The sequence below is a fragment of the Bombus flavifrons genome, chromosome 8 (assembly GCF_040668555.2).
Source record: "Bombus flavifrons isolate JBK064 chromosome 8, iyBomFlav1_principal, whole genome shotgun sequence".
NCBI classification, from domain to species: Eukaryota; Metazoa; Arthropoda; class Insecta; order Hymenoptera; family Apidae; genus Bombus; species Bombus flavifrons.
In genome coordinates, this window is record NC_138449.1 from 3,690,253 (window position 1) to 3,716,318 (window position 26,066).

At 33.8% G+C, this 26,066-nt stretch overlaps 1 protein-coding gene across 6 annotated transcripts in view; it reads right to left on the bottom strand.

Annotated features, from left to right (window-relative positions):
* The window catches only part of LOC138182791 (protein eva-1), a 334,209-nt gene that overhangs the window by 114,512 nt on the left and 193,631 nt on the right, over window positions 1–26,066 (bottom strand). For 5 of the 6 annotated variants that reach the window (XM_069119014.1, XM_069119015.1, XM_069119009.1 and 2 more), the window contains exon 3: window positions 15,599–15,816. In XM_069119014.1, the coding sequence (XP_068975115.1) occupies window positions 15,599–15,816 (218 nt within the window). The remainder of the gene's footprint in view (window positions 1–15,598; window positions 15,817–26,066) is intronic. The other variant, XM_069119013.1, reaches the window with a different exon arrangement.

Sequence of the window (26,066 nt, forward strand, 5' to 3'; positions counted from 1 at the left end):
AGTGCAATCGTATTGCATCGTGTAGTACTGCCGCTGTAGGCTTTTTGTTATATCTTGTTCTAGAATCGATACTAAATCAAAATGTATAAGTTTGTAATACAAATAGGACCTAATAAAAGAAGTTAATTTTATCAAATTCAGTAATAGAAATTGATAATTTGCAAGAGTAAAAATGTTATAATTTGTAGGAAACGAAAAGTCGTCGCCCGACCAATTATTTGATTAGTAGATTTTTCGGTCTTAAGGAACAATAATGTTAAAAAAACGTTAACATTTAAATGTTAGAATACATTCTTATTCAAATTTTATTGGTACAAATATCGCAATCAAATAATTAATATTCTTCACATTCATTGTTTTTGGATCATTGAAAACCTCACCGATTTATCTTTGGGTCATTTTATTTTCGAAGAGTATCTTCAGAGTAACATTCATGATCTCCTCTGTCTTTCATGATCTCATGTTTCATGTTCATGGTATCGCCTTTTTTTTACTTTGGAATTTCAAACATTTTTCTATGTGAAAAGACAGCAAAAAGATTAACTGAACATCTTCTAATTTAATTCCAGTTGTCAACAGATTTAATTTACACGTAAAAAAACACTTGGTTTGTACTGGTCAACAGTTGATTACTCGATACTGGACGACAAACGTGAAAACAATTATAGATTATAATGTATATAATGTACAAAGAAAATTACGAAACTGGGGATAATAATTACAGTTAATAGACTAGATATAGCATATATAGGGTGGTTGGTAACTGGTGGTACAAGCGGAAAGGGGGTGATTCTACGCTAAAAAAGAAGTCGAAAATATAGAATAAAAATTTTTCGTTTGAGGCTTTGTTTTCGAGAAAATCGACTTTGAATTTTCGCTTGGTACGCGTGCACTTTATCACGTCTCGTTATAACGGATCTCACTGTAAATCTTTGTTTCGATGGAAAAATTAAAAAAAAAAATTTTTTTTTTTTAATTTTTATTCTATATTTTCGACTTCTTTTTTCGCGTAGAATCACCCTCTTTCCGCTTGCACCACCAGTTACCAACCACCCTGTATAATAGAAAAAAATCATCTACCTACTTGAGAAACAAAATATCAGCTCTAGAAAATAACTTTTACCACTCGGAATATCGACATATACCTCTAACATGTCAGAATAGCGAAATCAATGGAATAAATAATATGTTACACAGAATTGTTACATTCATTCGTTTACTAAAAAAAAAGCGAATATCTGGTGAAAAATACCAGAACTAATTTTAGTCAGTACTGTATGGTCGGTATTGCACGATTTTCTCCTATATATATTCTTTCCAAGGACCAACATCAACGATATCATACTAAAACCACAAATCCTGACATAGAATCCTTAAAACAATGCATCAAAAATTCACGCCAAAACTTTGTATCCCGACACATGTCCAATTTCACTGCACTCATTATGTCATTCAAATTCTCACGGAAAGCAATCTCGCATATTCCTAAAAAGAAAAAGCGAATGAAATGCAGAATGAATCAATCCCAACGAAGTATGAATCCAACAAATGTTATACTGCAAACGGGTATCAATATTATACCAGAAATACCTTTGAAAAATCTAATCACGATCCAATTTGACTCATCACACATGAAACAAAAAGTGAAAGACGAGAAAGACTCGGTACGTTCAGTTCACAGATCGAATATTTGCTAGCACGCATTTAATTATTGGGTTTTCAGGCTCGACCTGTTTCCATGCGTTTCACGTACGAATGAGAAAGTCTCCCGCGGGAGAAATCGATTTCCGCTGTACATCGATGCTCACCTATTTAACTCACTCCTTTCCCTAACCAGAAACGTCTCTCCTCTTTCGTCGCAGCCACCCTCGCGTAGCCTTACACACTCTGACGCTTATCCGGTGGCCCATTAATTCCTCGGTTAACGATACTCTCGCTCCTCTATCGTCCCGAAAACAGGATATCATAGAAATCAACGGGACGCAGATACGAGGTGAAAATCATTGTTCTGGTTCGCAAAGGCCACGTTGCGTTTTTGATCTAGTAGATATTATAACGGTTTAAGTTTAATTTCTTTAGAAATAATCACAGCGTTTTTATTACATTTTTGGTCCTTTTAAAATTGTAAAGTTGTAGAGCTCAATATACTGAAAAGCTGTCTCTTCCATGGGGACTTGTTTGAAAATCAGAATACTGCGCGATATATTTAACGATTAAAATGTAACCAATGTGTTTGAAGAGTGAAATACAGCCACCTGATAAAATATTTGACGATGGTCATGTTATTGAGATAGAATACACAGAGATTGCTTGATTAGCGAAAGTTCTCTATTTGGAATAGCTGATCGCGCTTGGCTGGTGAAAATAACACGTTTTAATAGAACAAAGATAACCCGACTTCAGTACGTTTAATAATATATATGAAAATTTTGTGGATTTTTTGTACAAAACCTAAAAATACATAAAACAGATAAAGGTATCGGTTATTGGATAAAATGGAATTATATTTACCATTTATGAAATATTACAAATAATTTATACAGACTTTAATACGATATACGAGAAAATTATTGTTTAAATTAAATTCCCTTGGCAGAAGTAAATTGGACAATAATATCGTAATTAGCTAATACTTAAAACTAATTATATTACCAACGAAACGTTATTAAATATTATCTCGGACACTTAAAATCCACTGATTGAGATGAAATAAATCAGCCGCTAATAATATCTGTAAATCGTGTAGATTTGAGCTCAACGACTAAATTGGATGACTGTCCAGAGCAATTAATTTTATGTAATCGGCTTTGCATAACTCAAGCGGATTTCAACCATTTAGCTAGAGTCGCCTCGACGAATCATTTAGCAGGATGATGCCTCACTGTCATAACCAGGAAAAGTTGATAGGTTCTCTAGTTTCCAATTTTCTATAATTTGTATTCACGTTAATTACTCAACTATAAATATATTAACCTTGTTACTCCAATTTGTAACTTAATTTTGTTTCAACAAATAAAGAAATTTATAATGCTTTATGCGTTAATGGAACAGTAGATATGACTATACAATATTTTAACACAAAACTGAAACAAAAATACTTCAAAGTTCAAGTTTAACCATATCTTTTAGTAACAAAAAAACAGTAGATCTAAATACATTTTACTCTGTCGTGAATGTATTAAGGAAAACATTATTCAGGAAGGGATGTTATACATGTTAAGTTTAACAGAGTATTTATGATTATATTATATAAATTATATATTCCAAATTCGTATATTCCAACCTTAAACTATACTTAAATATAAATACCAGTATTTAATAAAATTATATTTGAGACAACTAGTTTGGTTCCTAAAAACATAATGCTTCCCATCCCTATTTCTGTCATTCAACATCCTTACTTTTTATGCTATTTTGTTATAACCTTATATAGCTCAATTAGTTTTAAGTTTGCAATTCCAAGATGTTTTATTAAACCGATCTAAAAGTTGTAATGGAGTTAAATTAGGGGGGCATTAGTGTCTTAGCAAAAACAAACGAATCGTAAATTCTATTCTAACATTCTGAAAATATTGCAATCGCAATGCACAAGGTAGTTAAGGTCCATTCTTTTCCGAGAAAATACGAGTCAATTAATTCCAACATCGAATAAACGAGGTCGCAGTTACGAAAACATCATTCCTCTTTATATCCTCATTTTTCTTTTTTTTCTGGAAGGACAAATCCATCGACTTGCCACATGAGATATCTGCAATATCATGAGCTTTTGGTTATCAAGACACTTCGATCAGCCAACTATTTCAAGCCTGGAAAAACTAGGACTTGTTATCGGAATTTAACGACAAACTGGGATCGTGTTCCACGTGATTGTATACGTCGATTTATCGTGATCGCGAGTCATCGCTCCACGGAATAGCTCCCGATGCGCGTAGATAAAAAAGAAGAACGTTTCAAAAAATATACATCTCGCAGTTACGATGAACGTACCTGTCGTTTGAATAATTGCACGTCGAAATTAAAAAAATTTAGACTAAATGAGATGAGTAGGGTAGAACATGTTATTTTTATAGTTTCATCTTTTGTTTTGTTTTTAATCCCATTAATTTTTTTATTATTGCGTAAGATGGAATAGCAATCCTTTTTATCTGTCTATTCTTGGTTTTTGATCATTACGAAAATGATGTGAAATTTTGCTTTTTTAAGAGAGCAAAGTGAAACGTAAATATCGTTTCCTTTAATAACACGTATATCTTGTTTTGGTGACTGCTTGTATACAATTGCCAAATCGATGTATATCGGAGAACTCTTCTGAATTCGCAAGCTGTCATACGACTCGTGACAATGTATTGTTCATCAATAGACCAATCCGTTTATTCTTCTCCCAAGCGTCGATAGAAAACACACTCGGAAAGATCAGAAGTAATAATTCATTAATAATAAATAATTCATTATTACATGCTTTATTGAAGAGAATAATTCCTGAGCTGTATTTTCATGAAACTCGTGGTTCTTGTTCCTGGAAAATTTTTTTTTTAAATTTTTAACTTTTATAGATGTGAGCACGTTAAGGAGAGGTAAACTTAGGAGGTTTGTTATCATTTTACCAAAACGTATCAAACATGATTGACTTCTTGTTCAAATTATTTGTAGAAGTTTAATATGAAACACTTTTTAGATTTTCAAATGTTTCAAATTTATTACTGTCATTGACCCGAATTTGTTTTGGCACAAAGGACCAAAAATTCCGATGGCAAAATTTGATGCTGTAACGAAGCTTACACAGATCGTTTTGTTAAATATTGCAACATCGGAAATCAATTTTCAAATAATGTCAGTAATTCATACCAGAAATCGCGTTTGCGTGACTGTTAATTTTGCAGCATGCTGATTGCATTGTAATGGAATTTCTAAAGACAACTACGGTGATGAGCAAACAATGTCATTAGCAATACTATGTATTATTAAACAGAAATTAGTGTTTGATGACGACTGATACAATCGATTATATAATTATAAAATCCTAAAATATGGTTCCAATTAGAAAAATATATGTATGCAATAATTGATTACATACATATTTATATTTACAATAGTCACAAGATCGTTGAAATTAAAAAGGTATACTTTGATACGTTCGAAAAATTGAGAACGTGTCTGCTATTTTGAAACGATGAATGGTGCATGTATTATCGTTCGAAATTACGCCATACAAGTTTCATTATGCGACCTGATATCACGTGTATTGCTTCATTATCGCATAATGAGATCACTTTCGTTAAATCGAGACGACGAAATTATTTCAACTTCGAGACACACGTAGAAAAATTTTCTGTGGTATGTTTGAAATAGTATGCGATAGAGTAATAAATTAATTACATTATGTGCGGCATTTGATAATACAGTTTTATGCAGTTATGAATAGATACAAATTGTTATAAGTTCAAGTGTGATTATTTAAATCATCTTATTTTAATTCCAAGAGAAATGTTAAAAAAGTTAAAACATTTCTATTAAAATATCCCTCTCAGTTTCCCTAGAATCATCCAAGTAACAATGTACTTCTCTTGAATGAGCCATCAATGGAAAATGAATAAAGCGAAAAAGAGAAGGACGTTCGTCGAAGATTTTCGATTCCGTTCATATACCGGTGAAACTCTGGAGAATTCTCTTTCCTACATCGTGGTTTACGATCGTATTTGTATCGCGCGGTCTGCGAGCTATATTTCAACCGAATGAAAAGAACAGCACAGCTCGAGGTAGGAGAAAGGCCAGCGAAAAGGAATTCAATCTTTCGTTGAAATTTTCAGACGAAACGCGGTGGGATCGATTCGAATTTTTAATCCATCGAGAATTCGACGTTTTCATGGAAATCATAGGTCGAAGGTAAAAAGAAAAAAAGAAAAGATAGGAGCAGACAAAAAAGGAAGGAAATGGAAAAACGGGCAACGAAAGAGCTTGAATACGCGTATGTTTTTTGAAAGTATGATTCCGGAATTGCCATCGACCCAATCGTTCGTCTTTATAGTTTATTCCGTTGGTTTTATGGTCACGCGAATCGAGCCACGGTTCTTTTTTCTCCTTCCTTTACGTATACAATAAAGCCTGAATAATGCGAATAAGCGGTCGTATGAAGGCTGTAAAAGTTTTATTTTTTTCCTTCGGCTTGAAACCTGTATGAAATGGGGTTCGGACGGACAGCTTCTGATAAGGTGTAACGTTTACTGCACACGTTCGCCCTTATTGCCGGGATCAAAATGGAAAACGTGGTCGGAGATCGTCGATTTTCTCACACTTCCGGGAGAACGAGTCAATATCAGGCAAGTGGTTCATGTAAGTAATTCTCAGTAGCAATATCGATCTTCATTAAATTATAGATTTCGGTTGTTATTATATACACTAGACTATTATTGTATCTATTAACATTTAGAGAAAAAGTTTTATGTTACAAAAATAATGTAGTATCGTAGGCAGATTGCCTAAGAAACATCGGGTGAACCATAAACAATGTTGCCGACAGGCCAAAAGGGTCTGGAAACTTCAACGGACCGAGCGGCCCATCAATGTGTCGTCGGTCCTTCAGTCGAATAGTTACACGAAAAAAAAGGTTTACGTGACCATGGCCGCGGATTGTTGCGGAACACGTACGTGGTGGGGCTATAAGAAAAGACAAAGGGATGTTTAAAGGGAAAAAAACGAATTAACTGGCAGTCGTTAGTTGAGAAGTCAGTGTGGTCAGCGTTATCGGAGTGTGTTGTCAGCGTTGTCGAGGAGGATGGTCTGCGTGAAAGAGAGTATTGGAACCGCGTTGACGAGAGTTGTAAATTAACTATTTAGTTGTCTTAGTTATAGCACATTACTGTATTTAGTTCACGTTAAATAACCATCGTTTCCTGTTTAATCCATTGTAAATAGATCTATCGATCAATAAAATTAACATATAGGATAGAAATCATTGGAAACCCTAATTTCTAATATTTCTAAATAAGTAAAAAATCCTACAATAGTATTGTTACGTCGCGCAAGGCATCTGCACGCCATCCGGCGCTGCTTGACCGCCAACGGTCTACGCACCGTCCTTCGACCCTCAATAAATCCAAGGAGCCCGTAAAACGCCATCTTTTTAACGCTATTGTTTTGACATATGTCGTCAATTTACGGAATAAGTTCCATATCCTAGAGATGCTTTCTGTTTATAGCCAGTTTAGAAAGGTCCTTGGATTTACTACACGCTATTAGGAAGCCCGGAGAAAGCAGGTAGTGACTTAGCAAAAAACGAATGTTTAATCACCAGGAAATCCAGGTTTTCCGTAAAACAAGACATCAACTAGTAACATTGGTAGGAGGCTCCATTCCCTCTAGTCATTCTTTAACATTGACTTAAACCAATGGACATCGTAGATCGTTGCCCTCACTCTACTCACGAAAAGTGTGAACAACGAATCCACGTCCTTAATAAAAAGGGAACACCCACACCAAGCTTTCTTCTGTAATCCTACGAGAACGAACTACAGGTTTTCCTACAACATTCATCCTGTCGATTACGAGGCTACTTCGGTTGTCTCTCTTACTCGTTCCTTGACCACGTCATATCTTAGGATATCGTCTACGTTACTGCATATCAGTGTAAAAGTGTTGAAAATATATAAAGTTTATAGCTCTGTTAATCACAGTGGTATACTTATTCAATCACCCCTATTATCCTAGTCGAAATAAGGGGATCGCGGTGTCGATTCTTGCAATTGTAACGGGAATTTACGACTCCCGTTGATGCGCACTCTCGCAACCGCGTCTCCCCGCGATAGGCCGAAATTACAAGTATATTCATAAAAGTTTTCTATGGTAAATATTCAAATAATTTAGGGAGCTAACGTAGATGCCGGCTTTAATTATTAAAAATATTTACAAAATTTCGTGAAATTACATTTGCATATAATACTATCCAAATTCACAAACTAGATTTAATTGCGGTTAGAGAAACAATAATACGAATAATTGTATAACACTATATACCACATATGGAAAATTTCAATAAAACTTTTAAAAGAAACTTCATTAACTTCGTTCCTAACAAATCTTAAGATCAAATTTTCAAACGCTTCACATATCCTCTCATAGATTCTCCCCCACTTCAACATGTTTTTAATAAAAATTTAATTTCTATTACAGAACAAACAACACAGATCTGAAACTTTTACACAACGCTATATATATATTCCATATAAAATCTGAACAAAACTTCGGCTCATATTCCTCTCATCAGTACTCTTGTCAAACTTGAAGATTGAATTTTCAAACGTTTCATATGTTGTTCCTTGGAGTTCACTTCGCTTCGATAAATTTTCTATGGTAACGTATTAGGACTTGAAGCTAGCACGAGTCGACTTTTCAAAAGCCTTTGGAGCGAATCACAGATAATAGGAAGTCGACCATTAGAAATTAATTTTTGCGCGCTTGAATCCCATGGTCTCGACAATCAGTCTTCCAATTAACACGATTTTCTAAAGAACGTCAAGAAGCTAATTTGCATCAGCGAATGCATTTCAAAGGTCAACTTCTTCCAACTTCCCCTTCAATCTTCCGTCAAAGAATCACGTCTTTTGACGTCGAGCAAATAGTTTACTTTGGTCATTAGCGGTTAAGAGGTAGACTTACACGATCATCGAGTGACTCCGTCGTTCAAATCTTGAAAGTCTGCCAAATCTCCTTTACTCTGGTCGATAAATACGCGAAACTTCTCGAGAGTGCTCATAGAAATCGGGCAAACAGTGTGCCAAAGGTTGTTATAGCGATCGACAAGAGGATTAATGAATTAATTAGAGGCAAGGGTTGTTCAGAATTATCCGGATTTAATGAAGGGATATTAAATATAATGGAAACTGTCGAAGTACTAAAAATAAAATACTTGTAATAGTATGTGGAACAATCGGTTAATTTAGTTAGTATTTCCTTGTGAAAATGTACGATTTACGGAAATATTGGAGAATTAGATGATGAAAATACTGATGGATTGCATTCTCCGCAAATGAAGAATCGTTCTTCGAGATATCGTTCCGGAATATAGTTCAAACATTTTCGTTATTTTAATTAATTGCTCAAGACTACTTCGACTATGCTTGATCACATAAAATGCTCAAGGCTTTCATAACAGGTAGACTGCACCTTTTTATGCATTTATGAAAAATTTAAATGCGCTACAATGTGTAGAATATACCTAATATGCAAAAATATACAAAACATGCCAGCTAATGTACTTTTTATAACATCTAAAGAGTAAAAAAAATCTCTATCTAAGTTCCTGTTAAGAAAATTAAAAATTTAAATAAATATACACGGTCTAACAATGAAATTTAATTATATTTATACCAAATTATCATCTCTAACAATAATTTAATTATTTATATAGAATTGATGCAATGCTAATACTGGAAAAAACACTCAGAGAAAGAAGAACACATTCTCCCTTTGGCTAACGCGCAATTCTCCAGAAAACCTCGTTAAGTGAGGAGAATAACAGGATGAGCTGGAAAGTTTTAATTTTTAAAGATCGCGGAGTCGCGTTAGGGCTTTAAAGACGGCAAAATTGCAACTCGTAATCTTCCGTTGTTGACACTCTTCTCCGTTTAATATTCACCACCGCCTCGTTTTCCACAGAAAAAATCGTCAAATAGAAAGAAAGGGTAAAAGCCAGGCGAATAGGGCAACGGAATCGATAGTTGTTCGGTAAATCTAAATGATGTTTCCGCAGTTGCCTGACTCCGCAATAATAAATATTATCGCGACGATCAAAATAACGAGCGTATTTGGCCCGGTGCCACGTATTCGAGGATTGTCCGCTATTCTTCTAACCTCCACGGTTCGGCGTGACATCTTCATATTCCATTTTCGATAAACTCCAGTTGAAAAACGTAAATGAGTTCGAACGATATTTCGTTGCGTCATCGGAGTGATCACATTATACTAAGTGCATGGTTCTGAAAGCAAAGAGAAAGATTGTTTTCCATGCTCTACTCCTCTGCATAATCGTACGAATTGATACTTACGCGGTATGGCGGCCAATATTCTTTGAGAAAACGCTGGAAGGTTTTAGGTGGTAGGAAATTATAGCTTTTCACAACTTTTTAGATTTTATTCGAGTTACGTTGTTTTATGAGAAATTGAATTAATTTTTCTACAATGGACGTATCTATAACGTATTATACTTTTATAGATTTTTGATTGACAAAAATGATAAATGTACTCTTTTCGAGAAAACGGTTTCAAATTTTAAAACATTATATTTTCTTTATAATTCCGGAAAATGTCATTTTATCGTTAATGATTAATAGAAAGTAATTTTTCTAACAAACTTTAGTTTTCTAACAAAGACGACTATTTCAGACTTGGAATAATAAATCTTCTGGTTTATTACTTCATGTTATTATAACAATGTTAATTAACATATTTCAAACAGGCTACGTAAAAATATATAATATCTTTTCCATGTTATCATTTAATTAACTGCTGATCACATAAAAATGTATCTTCTTTCTACTGATACTACCTATATATTTTTTTTTAGTCATAATAATTTTTTTTTAATAATTTTAAATCAAAATAGAAGAATTTTATTGAAGATGAAAATTATGTACTCTCTAAATGTAAATGATGGTTAAACGATAATAGGCGAAGGAAATATTTTTACGTGGCAAGAGTGAAATATATTGATTTGACATGATTAATGATTTGGATGAGTGAAAGGAACTATTTTATGATATTGAACACTCACTGGAAAAAGATCTTACTGGAAACGCCATCAAGAGTGAGATCATTGATCGAATAAAAAGAGCAATTTTATTTAGTTTCTTCAGCACCATATAAGGATCACGCACAATAGCTGCTTTCCAGAGCAATGGAAACGTGAAATACGAAATCCTTGTACGACTTTCCTGACCATTGGATAGCACGGTACGAATTTCTATTGTGACTTTATCGATAAGTTATCGTCTGTAGTGTGTATTGAGACGAAAAGGAAATTATATGATTTAACGAACTCCTTAACTCTATATTTTTACAAAAAAATTTGAAATGATTTACTTTGTCAAACAAAGAGAATCTACAGCATTTTCTTTTTTCTAATAGAAAATGGGATTTATTTTTTTTGCTGGTCTAAGGAAAATTAAAATAAATTAATGACAAAATTGGAAAATTAATAAAATGAAATTTGAATTTTTTTTAATTTAACACAATCATTATACTTTAACAGATATCCAATAAATACTCGATAATAATATACATTGTATAATTTACTCCGCTCAGAATCGCAAATCGAATGCAGTTACAAACCCTCTTGCGATGTTCGTTCTACGTTACAGTTAATTGCACGGAAACACAATAGGATTTTGCAAGCGACTGCAAAACCTGGCATTCCGTTTCGTCCTGCTAATCTCTGTTGCGCAAACTAACGTACAAATTAATCCTTGTAACAGAACAACCACACAAATTTTACATTTTCCATCTAAAATAAACGATGTCATTTTGCAAAACTAAAATAACCTTCGAGTTAGACAACATCATTTCAGAATGTTTCGTTGAAGAAGTAGAAGTTACCTTAAGAAATTAAATTTTTCTAATTCTTATGGAAGTAATCAAAATGTTAGGGTTATCTAACAAGCATGTAAGAAAAACTTTCAACTTTAATATATAAGACTTTTACACAATTTTTGACGTCAAAATACCAAAACATAGGAATTGGATGCGGTTTTGTGATATTCCCCTTAAAATAAAAGCCTTGTTAAAAGAAATACAGAAATATGGAAATCTAGAAAACCACACTAGAGTTAGATTAAAATCTAGGTTGAGATATATGATATATTTTTCACGATTTATTCTGTTTCGAAAACTTGCACAAAAATGAGAATCCTGTCGATAACGCTGTTACTTTTTTTTAAAAATGGCAGTCATTAATTCTTTGGTCGAAATGAAGTGAAAATGAAACGACTAAAAGTGTAATTTCCGTTTCATCTCAACCACGGAAGAAAATCGAGGAAGACTAAAAAGCGGTCGGTTAGGTGTCGAAAGTGGAAAACGCAGGAGACATGGCTCGTTTTCCGTGGAAATCCACTGGTAATCGTGAGTCTCGTCGCGGGCGAAACAGAGCGGAGTCAGGTCGAATAAGCGGACGAAAGAGGCGCGAGGAGATGGCCGCCATTTAAAATCCACGTTCGAAAAGATAATGGCAACTGACCTGAAAACGACACTCCGCTATTTCGTCGAGTGTGCCAGCGACCGACTTATTCGAGAGGGAAGAGGAAATGCGGTTTCAAATGTCGCTCTTTCCGCAACACGACGAAACGAATGATAATGTACAAAAACGGTTAACGGTGTATTGTACAGAGATAGAAATTTATTTCGTTGACTTTTGAAGACGTTAATTTACAAAGAATTTTAAGAATATAAAGAAATCTTTTCTAAGGATGGTTAATTGGAAGATAAAATAGTTCTACTGTCTGTATATAATGAAAGAATTAATCCCAAATTGGGTGGACAAATTAGATCATCAGTGAACCAAGCGAAATTTCACCCTTTAATTTCTTTCTTCTTTCTTACTGCTATTGAAAAAGCATCTGGTATTTGGTTCAACAGGCGATTGAATGTAACAAAGACATTGATAAAAGTACTTAAAAAATTGTATTGTTGAACTTTTAATCTCTTTCCTTCGAATTTCTATTGTCATGGAAAAATGTTTCTAATATCTGGCTCAAGGGTTGCTTGTATGATATAATAGAAATATAAGAGAGACTAAAGCTGCACTCTTAACTTTACTCATTATTTTGCAACATTATTTCTGCATTTTTATGGTAAACAAAGGGTTAAGAATGTAAGCGAATGTAGGACATGCTGCGACGTTCAAGAATTGAAAACATTCCAATCGAGTGATCTTTAAGACTTTCAAAGTAGTTATTATGCACTTCCGTAAACAAGGTGATCAAGACCTGAGCTGATTTAAAAACAGGAGCGGCGATATAAAAGAGGAACAAGTTAACTAGAAATAATCATGCCCTTCTGTCGAATTCTTGATATTCTTTCATATTTCGAGTCTATCTTTCGGTTATCAGCACTATTTGTCATCAAATTTTTTAGAAGATACGCTCCATCTACTGCAACAATCTTTCAGAATTCTTTTATACCAGTTTACTTGCAGCATAATGAATCTTAAGCAACGGTCTTTAACAAAATTATTCAAAGAATTAATAAACAAAATTGTATAAGCATCCACAGTTTATTACACTTAAATAATAACGAGAATACATTTGTATGACGTAAAAGATACGTCATTGGTTGAACTGCGAACGAACACTATATAAAATACACAGTGTGCCACCAGTTTCAAACGCGTTAACCTAAACCTACTTCTAACGAAACCGATCCAAGAATTCCTCAACTCTCCAAACAGAGCGATGATCGAAGAAAAAAACGAAGAAGGAGAAAGGTTGAAAGTATCGTACAGACGCAACATAGTAAGTAAATACACGACTCGACTAAAGCCTGATCCGAAATCCTAACGATGAAAGGGTTTCGGTGAAAATCTTTTTCGGAGGCGTAGCGAGGGCACGAAAGCTTACAGACCTAAGCAAAAGTTACGAGGGTTGAGCTGCGTGCAAGGGTTAACTCGGCAAAGTGGGTACGGTTTACGATTCCTTCCGGCTCGATTTCTCGCTCACCGGAAAGAGATCCTGGTGCTACGGCAATCGTCTGCGTCCTCCTACGGATTAGAAATCAGAATTTCGCAAGAAACCGATAAATATAAGATGACACAAAAAGTTTCGCGGGAGGGACGGTTGCGAGTTGTAACTTTCAAGGATCGGATCACGGGTTATCCGATTCGTAATGTTTTACGACGATCCGATACTTTTGAAGTTACTGCTCCGCGAAGTTTCTCCGATATCGGAAGATGGATGTGGAAATTATTTCAGACATATTTCGGAGCAAGGCGGAAGCTAATATGCAGTGTGTCACATTTGATTTTCACCTTAAATGTCTCTCATCGCTTACATATTCAGTGTCCAGTAGGGATCTTTTTCATGTTAAATGCTCAATGGTTTTGGATAATTTTTAAGTAAAGAAGTGGATAGTCTTTTTATTGTGCAAGGTTGATTTGCAAATAAAGTATTAGATACTAATGATTTTAAATAGAACACTTAAAAAGAAATTACAGTAGAATAGTTTTATATTTTGAGAGATATTATAAAACATAAGAATGTTCGGAAATTGTGTTCCGAAATGTTCCGAAAAGATTCTTTCGTTTTATAAGGAAATAATGGATGCACAACATTTTCCGTTTTATATTATTTTATCGAATTATGTATGATCCATTTTGTTCTATCAAGATAAAGATTACAACGTTCGACAGATTAGATTTCATGTTTGTATAAAGATGCGTTGTTGTAAAAGACGTGTCTGTAAAAGAAAGACACTTTTCGGATAATCTAATACATGTTTGTGAAGAGTTAAAATATCTAAAGTAATATCAATAATTGAAAGTAAGTAAAAGATAAACTTTATTCTTAATGTATAAAGTTTCATTCCTTCCGTAAAATATTTAATTTTCTTTAATCAACTTCAGTTTGTGTAATATGGGCATATATAGAAATAGAATATCCGTTTTTAATAAATATTACTAGTAGTTATCCACTTAACGTCTTCGAATCTGTGGTCAGAGGTCCAATTACCCGTGAAAGAGTAAAGAGCTAAAGTACAACTTTCAGTCATGATGTGACGTACAAGCACAATTTAAAGTTGGTAAAATCAAACATTAATTAGCAAGTTATGGGAAGTAATAATATAGAACATTCGATATACGAAGCTTCCTAACGCTGATGATGAAAGCCATGCGTCGATCGTAGTTTAGATCCTACTTTAACATAAAGTTTCGCTATGCTAACGTGGTTTTAGTTAACCACCGACTTATCTTCATCGCACGAATAATAATCATCTATACCATATTGTATGCACAGAAGATGGTGAAGATGAGTCCACACATCGTAAATGCGATAACATAAAGTTACCTATTTATAAACGTTAAGTGCAATAAATGCAAATGAATAACAAAATGAAGAAATATGTAAAGAGGAAGAAATAGAGGGATTACATAACTACATAATTACTATTACATAATTACTCTATTCTTATATGTATAGATTATTGCTATATTTCTATCTATATTTTATTGTTTCTATTAACTTTTACTCATTTTTGTTAATCTCAATTAATTTGCAGCGCTATAACATTATTTTTCCCATGTTTATTTAATTAGTAACTCGTTTTTATCATTTTCACAGCGCTAATTCCTGTATATTTACTTATTTTTACTGATTTCGATCATTTATTTATTCGATTCGATTATTTATTATTAATTTTTCATCAATCAATTTCCATCAATCTTTATTATTTTAAGATACTGTTACATGTGAAAAGATTAGAGCTATTATTTCTCTAATAGATCAAATAACAGGAGGTACGGAAAATTCGATTTGATTTCTCAATTATCACAAGAGGTTTGTTCCTTCTTCAAATCGTTCAACGACAAAATTATTTAAAAAATTGCCTTCTAGACACATACCTGCAGCGATTGCGGCCAGATACAAGTCTGATTCGTTTGTCTGTCCCCAATGTACATGGATGGATCAGAGGAGCTACACCTATCGGTTCCATTTGCCCCTGCTCTACCATATTGAGCTAGAACGACAGAGATGGTGGTACCTAGTGGACACTTCAGTGTCATCGACTCCTCGTCACAAGCTGCGCGCTGATAGGTCTTCAGGGTGCCTAATAACAAGGCTGTTACGTTAAACAACATATATGTGCAATGTAAGATACGATGTAAGATGCAAAAATGAAGATTATTTAACGAGGAAAAAGAATTGTTGCAAGTACACGAGAAGATTAGTTAATGAAATTATAAAATAAATTGTCGATGAAATTTTTCAGCCGAAAAATCAAAATAAAATAATTTATTCGGTCAATTAGGAAATCGTGTTATTTGTATGGGATTGAAGAGATATCTCAATCATCGATGACAATGAAATGTAAGATAATAATAAATATGAGGCACAGGATATTCAAATATGAAAAGATAGAAAAAGATATAAAACAAGAGATGAAAGAGTTGCGCGGACAGATATACGAACGAAAGAAAGGATGAAAGGGAAGTGAAATACGTAGAAACGATCGGAAGGAAGGAACCATCGACAGTGTGGATCGATCGATGACCCGTTACAGTGTCGCCGCAATGGTGATTAGTTCCGGGGGATTGGCGGTAATTAACGAGTGGATCAATCGAGGATCGGTTGAACGGCGATGTATCGATGACACCCGCGAAAGCAGTGTCGTTTCGTTTACACGCGAAATACAAGCCAGTCGGGATGAACAACGGACCACATTTGTGAAGTTCAACGGCGAGTTTGCGCATGGAACCGCACACGTTACCGCGTTTCAGTCAAACCGATTGGTATCATGATCGACGTCGAGAAGAACGACAGAGCGAACCATTTATAAAGTTGTTAATTTCGTTCCATTTTTTTAAATAATTTTTTTTTAAGAGAATCATGTGTTGATGATGTTGATAAAAGTTTCATCATTAAATAAGTATGATAATAGAAATATTATAGAGAAATGAATAGTGTTATACAGAACGTAGAGATTTTTAGTACAACAATTGCGCAGAGAGAATGCATGGTGGTTATACAGAAACAATGGCGTTAGTAGGCATAGTAAATAGTGATAGATTGTGTGGATCCGAAGTTGAAGCGAAATAATGAATGAAATTTATAATAATATAAAACGAATTTGATTTTTTCATAGCAAAAATAATGAAACGCGAGATAGAAAAAGTTTATATTACAAAGATAGCGAAGTAGACGCAAGTATAGGAAATAGCAATTATAAAACCAAAGCAACAACATTCAAAAAAATGAAGAAAACATAATGTTTGAAACATTATGGCAATAAAAGACATTGTTTTAATAAAAATAAAGACATCAATTGCAGAATATAGGATATAAATTAAGCAGGATATAAGAAATGTTTCGTAGTTAAAAGCGTTTAGGGATACATTACGCGGAGCAATTAAGTCGTTGACCCAACAAGATGTTCAACAAAATGTTAATGTATCAGTACAGTCACCGTGAGCGTGGTTTGTTAGCATGCCAATGTGGTTACCATCAGCATGATTTATTAACGTGTCATTGTTGTCACCGTCACCACGATGTACCAGGCATTGTGGTCGCCATCGGTGCGATACACCGCCACGTTATCGTGGTTACCATCACCAGAGTTAATCAGTGTGTCGTTGTTACCATGCGAATTGTTACAGTGTCGTTGTTCCAACCGCCACCATCGCCATCACCAAAGTCGTCGTAAATGACCAATAAAATGGAGCAGTCCGAAGGAAAGCATGAAAAAAGAAATAAAAAAATTTCTGTTAGCTACACATCATTATGTATAATACTTGTAAAATGTAATGAAATTAATTGTCCATTATAAAGAGATAATAAAATATTACGGTAAAATACAAATATATGTATTTCCTATTGCATTTTTTATCGTTATGAAAAACTAATAAGTAATTCTAGAAATAAGGGTGGCAGAAATGTTTTTAAAATTCTTTATCAATTTTGCAACAGTGTATGATATTCGTTACTTTTATAATAAGAGAAGTTGTATATTGTATATTGTATATTTTTTTATCATTTGTGTATCTGTATCCGTCTCTTTATTTTCAATATAATATGACTGATATAAAAATCATTTTTGATAAATCCTCGAATTTTTATATAAATATCTCTTGATTAATCTAAAAGGTACGTTTTTAATAAAATCAAATAATTCATATAAAGATAATAATCATCCGTCCAATAACACATCATTAAAATTGCAGGTGCGTATCTTAGTTAATTCTCTTATTAATTTAGAAAACACAGTTTTTTTAACAGAATCATTATTCACAATGAAAGCATCACGGCTATAAAAGATTAATACAGTTCAATTTCACTTTCGTATTATAAAAACAAATGAAACACACGTCATATACCATTGAAACCGCATGTAGGCACAACTTTCGGGATAATAAACTTCCTCCTAATTGAGCGTCAGTGAATTGGAAATGCAAGGAAAATTTCTGATTGCTTGCGGAATTCTCGCGCGAACCACATGAAAGGGACGAACAGACGTGCGAAATTTCTCAGCTTTTCGACCATGTAGGACGGGAACCGATAGATCGATGTCGAAGCAGTAGACCCGATAATTCAGGTGGGACTAGACGAGTGCTCTTGGAGGAACATCCACCTCTACGCTTCGAACCCTCTTGCTACCGATCGTTGCTTCGCAAAACGTTGGCAAAGTTGTGGTGAAACGTGGCCCGAAGGCTATCGTTCGTTCTACGCCGGTAATTTCGTTTATGCGGGAGAAAGGTAAATTTCATTGCCGTCGAACATCTAATTGCATCGACGCATCGTCAGAATAAAGTACCTAATCCTCGTTTCTCTTTGCTTTATACCAATGTGATCGAAACGTATCGCTATGGAGGTTAACCCGATTGCGATGGTATTTTCAGGATGAATAAGGATTGTTCGGTTTAGAAAGGAGTGAATGGTTAAATGGTTAGAAAGATTATTGGGAAATAGTTTCTAGACGTAACAATAAGATTATAGAGACCGCTTAATTAGAATTTTGTCCCATCCTTAAATTGTTGGTGTTTCGAAGAAACTTTTTTAATTTTATGAGTTGAAAAGGCTAGTACAAAGACACTATCAAGTTTTATAATTTAAATTTTTGAATTGGAATATTTAACAATTTTGATATTTAGATCTGAACTTTGAATTTTAATATTTAAATTTGAATATTGAAATTTACAATAAATCTGCATTTTTTTACGTTTACAGTTTTTAATTTACAACATTAAACAGTTTGAATTTACCTTCCTAATTAACTGAATAAATTGTTTTACAGATTATTCTGAAGCATCGTTTTCCAGTTCTTATTAAGATTCCTATTGTACAATAACTTATCCCTTCTTATACTATTCTCAGCTTATCCCTTCATCCTCCAAATCGAAAAATGAATAATCTAAAATTGCACTCCCTACATCATATTTACTAAACAACTCCCTAAACCAAAATATCAGAAAGTTTGCATTTCACTGTAAACCATCTACGATGCCTGAAACTACGAACCAAAAATCCCCGATGCTTTGAAGCTTTCCACTATTGCCCGTTATGTCTTTAATACACGTTGTAAAGCTCACGGGCGGAGATTACCAACGCGTAATTATACGAAGCACGATCGTACGTCTCAGAAACTCATGACAGCGGCTTTTTTGTCTGGAATCTCGTGAACGTTTCAATCCTTGCCGGGTTTCACCTCGAGTTTCAGCAGCGCTGTAACGCCTTTATGAGGCTATTTCTCAAACTTGCAATATCGTGCCGCCCGTTCTTTCGTCTCATTAACTCCACACGCTCTTTACAAGTGTGCCAGAAGGAAAAAGATCGACCCCCATGGAAGATATCCTCGCCACATTCGCGGCGAGTATCACGAGACGCAGACGAGTGTGGTTCGCTCCTGAAATCGCTTTTCACGGCGATCCGACAACCACCAGTGTAATCGCGATCCATCTTTCGATATCTCGAGGATTTACCTTCAAATACCTTAGATCGTCTCGCCAATTGATGAGGAATATTTTTTTCGAAAAGCTTCTAATTTTTTATTTTATCTATGTCGCATTTTTTATGAACGAAGTTGTTCTGATTTTAATATAGAGTCATTTGAAACACTTGCTTCGATACGCTGCTGAATGTTTTAAAAATATTGTTTCACCTATTGTATTATTTGATTATGTTAGCATAAATAGGAAATAGGTTTTAAAACTCGATAAATTTTTGTTCGTATGTCTTTTTTAATTTGCAATTCTTTCACTAGTGCGTTTCCGAGATTTTGACGAATCTCTTAAAATATAATTACCGTTAAGTTACATGATATGCACCAAACACTTATGTGTACATTTTCTTTGAAGACATTAAACATACAGAGCAAGAAACTTATTCCATTTTAACTATGTTTTACAAACCCTTTATTGTGGAAACTTTTTTTCTTATAGAAAGTGGATTATGAATTTTTCCATACGAAAATATTTTTTACTTTTCCTGTAACTTCTTTGTTCTACGCACGATTTCTGTTTCAAGTAAGTACTTCTTTTGTTTTTTAATATCACGTATCCATTTGACCACAGCTTTTAGACACTACCTACCGGGTCAGCTTGCTACTTTCATATTTTCGAGAACTTTAAACAACCGTAACCACAAAGGAATTCATCCTTCTTTTTTCTAGTGCTTTTCTAAACCATTCATTTATCGTGAAATATTTCTTTCTGCATTCTTCCTATGTTACAAACCATAAAACCATAAAAACAAAGAATAATAAACAATATACTTTTGTACGTATACTTTGTATTACGATTTTTGTATTTGTGTTCCTCGTGACTTTACCTTCTAAGTAACATGAAACCATCTTACTTCGTACATTGGAGCTGTATGCGTAGAAAAGCAAAAAAACAAAGTTCAAATCTTCAAACTTTGAAATTTATTACTTTGAAATTTGTTATTTAATATGTGAATTTTTTAAAATTACTTAGAATTTTCTAGATACTTACAAAATTTCCTGAATATATTTCTACACTTTGAAAAAACTTTATTTCTTTTATTCATCATTCATTTCGAAAAAAATTATTTGTGCAATAAATATATTTATTTGTATAAAATATGATACATTACAAGAGTTCAATTCACAAATCGAATGAAGATTGTAGTCAGCAACGGATTGCAATAAATTGGAACAAATTTTTTAATTTCCGGCTTTATAGCAATTATGCATGTCGTTTGATGTGAAAAATATTACAACGAAAATTTCAGAAGTACTGCGACATGGAACTGATATCTACTAGACATATTGAAAATCAATGAAAAGAGGAGACGAGTAACAAGAGATATCGATGGGAGGTCGTATCAAGCAACAAAAAGCATCGACAAAGAATTAAATTCTCTTTGAAATGGTCATTATTTTATACTGTCGATACGGCGTGTACCTGGTCCTAGTATAAATTTCTACGATATGAAATTTGCCCTCTCTCATGCATGCGAGTAAATTTTTTTCCGAATCAACTTGTAATGCTTTTAATTCCAGGCTTCTATTTCGTTCGATGCTTGAAAATTAATGATTCTGCTTGGTCTCGTCCTCGAAACTGCCCACTATATTTTTCCTCTTTGATGTCCGGCTTTTTTTATTCATTTTCCATCGTAAAGTTACGTCAAAAAGCTCAAAGAGACTTGGAATCGAAAGTACCCAAGAGTTAATTAGTGTTTTAATTTTAATAGCGACTTAATATCTACAAATTTGATTAAATTTATTTTGCGATAAAACATGATTTAATTAACAGAATTTTTTAAATTGTACAACTTTAATGTTGTAATTACAAATATTGCTGCTTTCATGTGAAAGGAATTTATCGTTAAATAAGACATCTATTAAAATTATATAAAGTTATTATTGTAAGCTACTTTATAAGAAAAAAACTTAAATTTTTGTTATCATAAATTCACATGTAACGTTACAGAAACATAAATACTTTAAAGCTTAATTGTACGTAATCTCAACTACAAATATACCTACAAATGTCTCACATAACTTTAACCACAAACATTCCACATAACTTCAACTACAAATATCAATTAAAGTTCAGTATTGCCAACATCACATCACACAGCTACACTGACATTTTGAAATCTCTTTCCATTTCTCACGCTCGCAATTAAATTCCCAATCCTGCACCAAAGCATACGGATATCACATTATAATCTCCCGTTGCAAATATTTGAACACTTTTATGAATCGTACAGAGCTGTACTCGATTAATCTCCGATCAAAATGCGCTCGCATGCAATCAATGGAATCGATCGCCGTTCCACGCGCTTATTCGCCAGAATTCCAGTGTGCTCTTGAACGAACGACTCACAAACGTGGCCAAAAATATAAAAACATCTTGCAGCCATTGTGATACACTATCCTAAAGGGTTGTATGCTACAGCTACTAATGTAACGTAGCCTACATCGCGTATGTGAGTACTTCGATGGAACAATCGTGCATACGATATTCGAATCACGTGTTCGACGATAAAGTAGCAGCCGAAAAGGTTTCACGTGTCTTCGGAATAACTTGACTTTCAAGCTAAGCTTTTTATACTCCTTTCGACTCGTGTGGAAATTAATATGATATCTAGTAGAATTTGCGACGGTTTCCCTGCATTGTCCGCATTTGTGAATTCCTATGAAATTTCTTGGAAATGGTGCTTTTAAAGGTAGGAGAAGTTGGGGTAAAAGAAATCGGACTAGAAGTTTGATAAAGAGTAGTTTTATACAATTCGCTGACGGTGAAGAGGATACTCTTGAGCCAAGTTTTTGAGTTAATTCAACAGAAAGTTTTTGAGATGATTGTAGTGCTTAAAATTGTGGTTGGTTTTTGAATAGTGTGGTTATTATCGGTTAGTAGATTGGAAAAGTTTGAATTTGTTCGTCGAATAGGTTTTCTTCCTCCTTCTCAGGGAACGAGGAAATCAATTTAATTGGTTTTTGGAAACAAACAAAATATTTGTAAAACACAGTATAAGATGGTTTATATTATTTTTAGGAATTTTTCATAAAGATTTTTGATAAAAATTCCTAACGAAGAATATTTGCCTTTGTTAATCTATAGCATAATTTATCAAAAATTAAAAGATTCGGTTATCATTGTTTTGTAAATTTCATCCAAATTCCCTCCTGCTTCTTAATGCAACTACAATACTAGAGATAAATAGCTCATTGCACAAAAGTAACAGAGGCAATCAAGTTACAATGACCACCACTAGGTTGATTTATTACACCAATAAATTCTATAGTCTCTTTTATGTGAATATCATTCGTATGAATTAAAATTTGGAAACTAAGCTTTAGCCTCTTTCAGAATGAACTCCGGCCAAATTGTGTAAACGGTAAACCAATATCAACGTGAACTGCCGCATCCGAATTGGATATTTGCGACATGAATACAGTCTTTGTTTGGTAAAAACAAGGAAACCACACGAAATCATCGTATCTTTATGCCTTTGACTCGGTACCAATCCTGGTTCATTTATAAAATACTCTTATTTTATCGAAAACGATATATCGCGTATATTTGTTGTATTTATGTTACAAAACGTAGTGAATCGATGTTACCCAGTAAAAATTGAGTTTCGAATGAACCACCCTGTAAAACATGCTTGTACAATAGTTAACATGTGAAAACACTGCTCGATATCAAATTACGTTCAGCCATCGAGGATCTTTTGTTAAATACGGTCAACAAATTGTAATTTCAGAGAAAGAATAAAAGAGTGAAAACATTCTTTTGACAAATTCGACTATAGAGGTATCGGAATTATCGACAATAGAAGAATATCACTAAGTGAAATATCAATTTTAGCTCTATTTCTGTAAAAGTTGTCTAATACTTGATTACTGACTACACGAGAGTATATGAATATTGATTATCCTAGCCGAATATAACCTTATCTGCTATTCCAAATACGGCAGAACCTTCATTTCTATTATCTAAACGTTCTATTATCCAAATATTATATATCCTTCGTAATTTCAGTATTATATCGCTATTATTCGCGTTAGTACCTTACATCACACCACATCACAAACATAGGATATTAGCTATTGAAACAAAATAGGAAATACGTAATTTAGACGGTAGAACAATTTTTTAACATCGAACCAATTATATTATAAAAAAGACAAAGCCATTTGGATAACTAGAAGCAGGAATTGGATGTAATTTTAACTTTTAATTAATTTAATTTTTAAGTTTTAAATGAAGTTGATTTCACTAAGTGGGCATCACATGTTAAAAGCCTAACTGCAGCAATTTTATTCGATTTACAATATGAATTCTAATTTATCATCCTCGATGTAAATTATCGTTTCATTCAAAAATACTTCAAGTTCAGAGCTTCGAACCGTCACTCACAAGGTAATAACAAAAAGAAGAAGAGAAACACTAACGGCAGAACGAGAATCAGCGAACGAAACAACCGAAACGTCGGCTTCGAACGCGGAGCAGAACCTCCCTTGTAGCGGGGGTGGTCTGTATTTCTGTTCTCGTTCAACCATAAAGCTGTCCCGAAAGATGTAAATACATAGGGTGGTACATTTATCGCGAGCGTATTTTCCGGCTGCACCGCGATTTCAACCTCCTGCTGGCTGACCTCTTATTTCAAGTGCATCCTGTCCACGTTTTCATGGCGCGGGTCAAGCTGTGAAACAGCTCCGAATTTCTGCTCTGCCACACCGCAGAAAACAACGGAAACAGGAACGTGGAGGAAATAGACGGAGGGAGATGTTAAATTTCAGCGTTGTTTATTCAGCCGAGACCGTGCTCCTCTTGGAAAACGGGTTGCAATACGCTTTTGGGGCTTGCTATGGCTTCCCCGGTTTCTGTTTATAAGTAGGCAAGACAAATTGGTAGTTTATATGTTGTACATATTGTTGCGTGGACGCTGGTGGTCTTGCTCCATAATTATTATCGAACTACTAATTTTTATGCAAATTCATATTGAGAAAATAATTTAAAAAACGCAGTCTCGGTAGAAAATTGTGTTACTCATCAAGTGTTATATAATATCGAATTCCATTTGTATTATTTGTACTAAAATTCCATATTTTAAGGTTGAATTTCATTTATACAAATTCTTAAAAATTCTTTCTGTAATTAAATAAGTCCAGATTATAAGCATACAATTTTTTTCGATATTCGTTGTATTCGTCTATTATATAGCTTGTAATAATTAAAGATTCCGAAAGAGAATCCGGTTGAGAGAGTTTTAGATTGAAACCTCGATGCTTTTAATTGTATCTTGCGTTTTAAATATGTATGTACGTTTCGTACAGTTCTTTCGAATTAATAGCAAACATGTATTTGTAAAGATTCTTACCAAGTATAGATAATGAATATTTCTAAAACGGAGCACATTTCCAGAGAACTAATTTAAAAAATTTTATTCTTATAAATTTGAGCTGTGTCACAACATTCCCCAAACCTAAAAAGCCTAAAAAAGTTGATCTAATAATTCACAATAATCATATTAATTTAAATTACGTATTTTTTAACCACAATATTTGTTACATCACACGAATAGGACGATAACTAAAATCTATTAGTTAATCGCCGAACAAAAGACTGTTGAGGACACTATAACGAAGCGGTGCAACGAACCATCACCTTATCAAAAGCATATAATTACACAGGTTTAATTAAAATGTCGCGTCACGTCAAATGTTGCTCGCTTTTCAGCCAATTTCAGTATCATCACTTTTTTATGAAAAATATTCGACGTTAATTGACAGAACGACAACTTGTTCAATGCAGGTACAGGTAAAAAAGCCAACAGCTTTAAAATAACAAAAAAAAGTGTAGAAAAAACTAACCCAAAGCAATCAGTAAGTAAAACATAATGAGCGAAAGTTAACGAACTTATTTGATTGGAGGTTGTTGATAAAAAGCTGAAATGAGTGAAATTCCTTTCGATTTCAACAGGTTTCGATCTGATTTCGCGATAGAGAAATGAAAAAAGAAATTTTCTTTGAGATTTGCATACGATTAATCAAATGATGCCAAAGTTAACCCCAAGTTAATTTGTCCGCCGGTTAATCCGTGCTTTAAAGGGTATTCGAAACGAAAGCTTACCGCCGGCTTAGCGCAACATCCCTCCGATCGAAGGGGCACCAGACGGTGGTGTAAACGTCTACAAACGTTGTGACGCTACTTAAGCGTATACAATGAAATTGAAATGTATCGAAGGTAAATCTAATGGGAATTGGCATAATTGCTAGAAGAGTTGTTTTCTGGTTGTTTATTAATTTTATCAGTTTTAATAGAAAATTTTGAATTAATGGAAGCTAAGATTAGGAAAATTTTAATGAAGGTAAATTTTGATGAAGGATGACGATAAAATTTT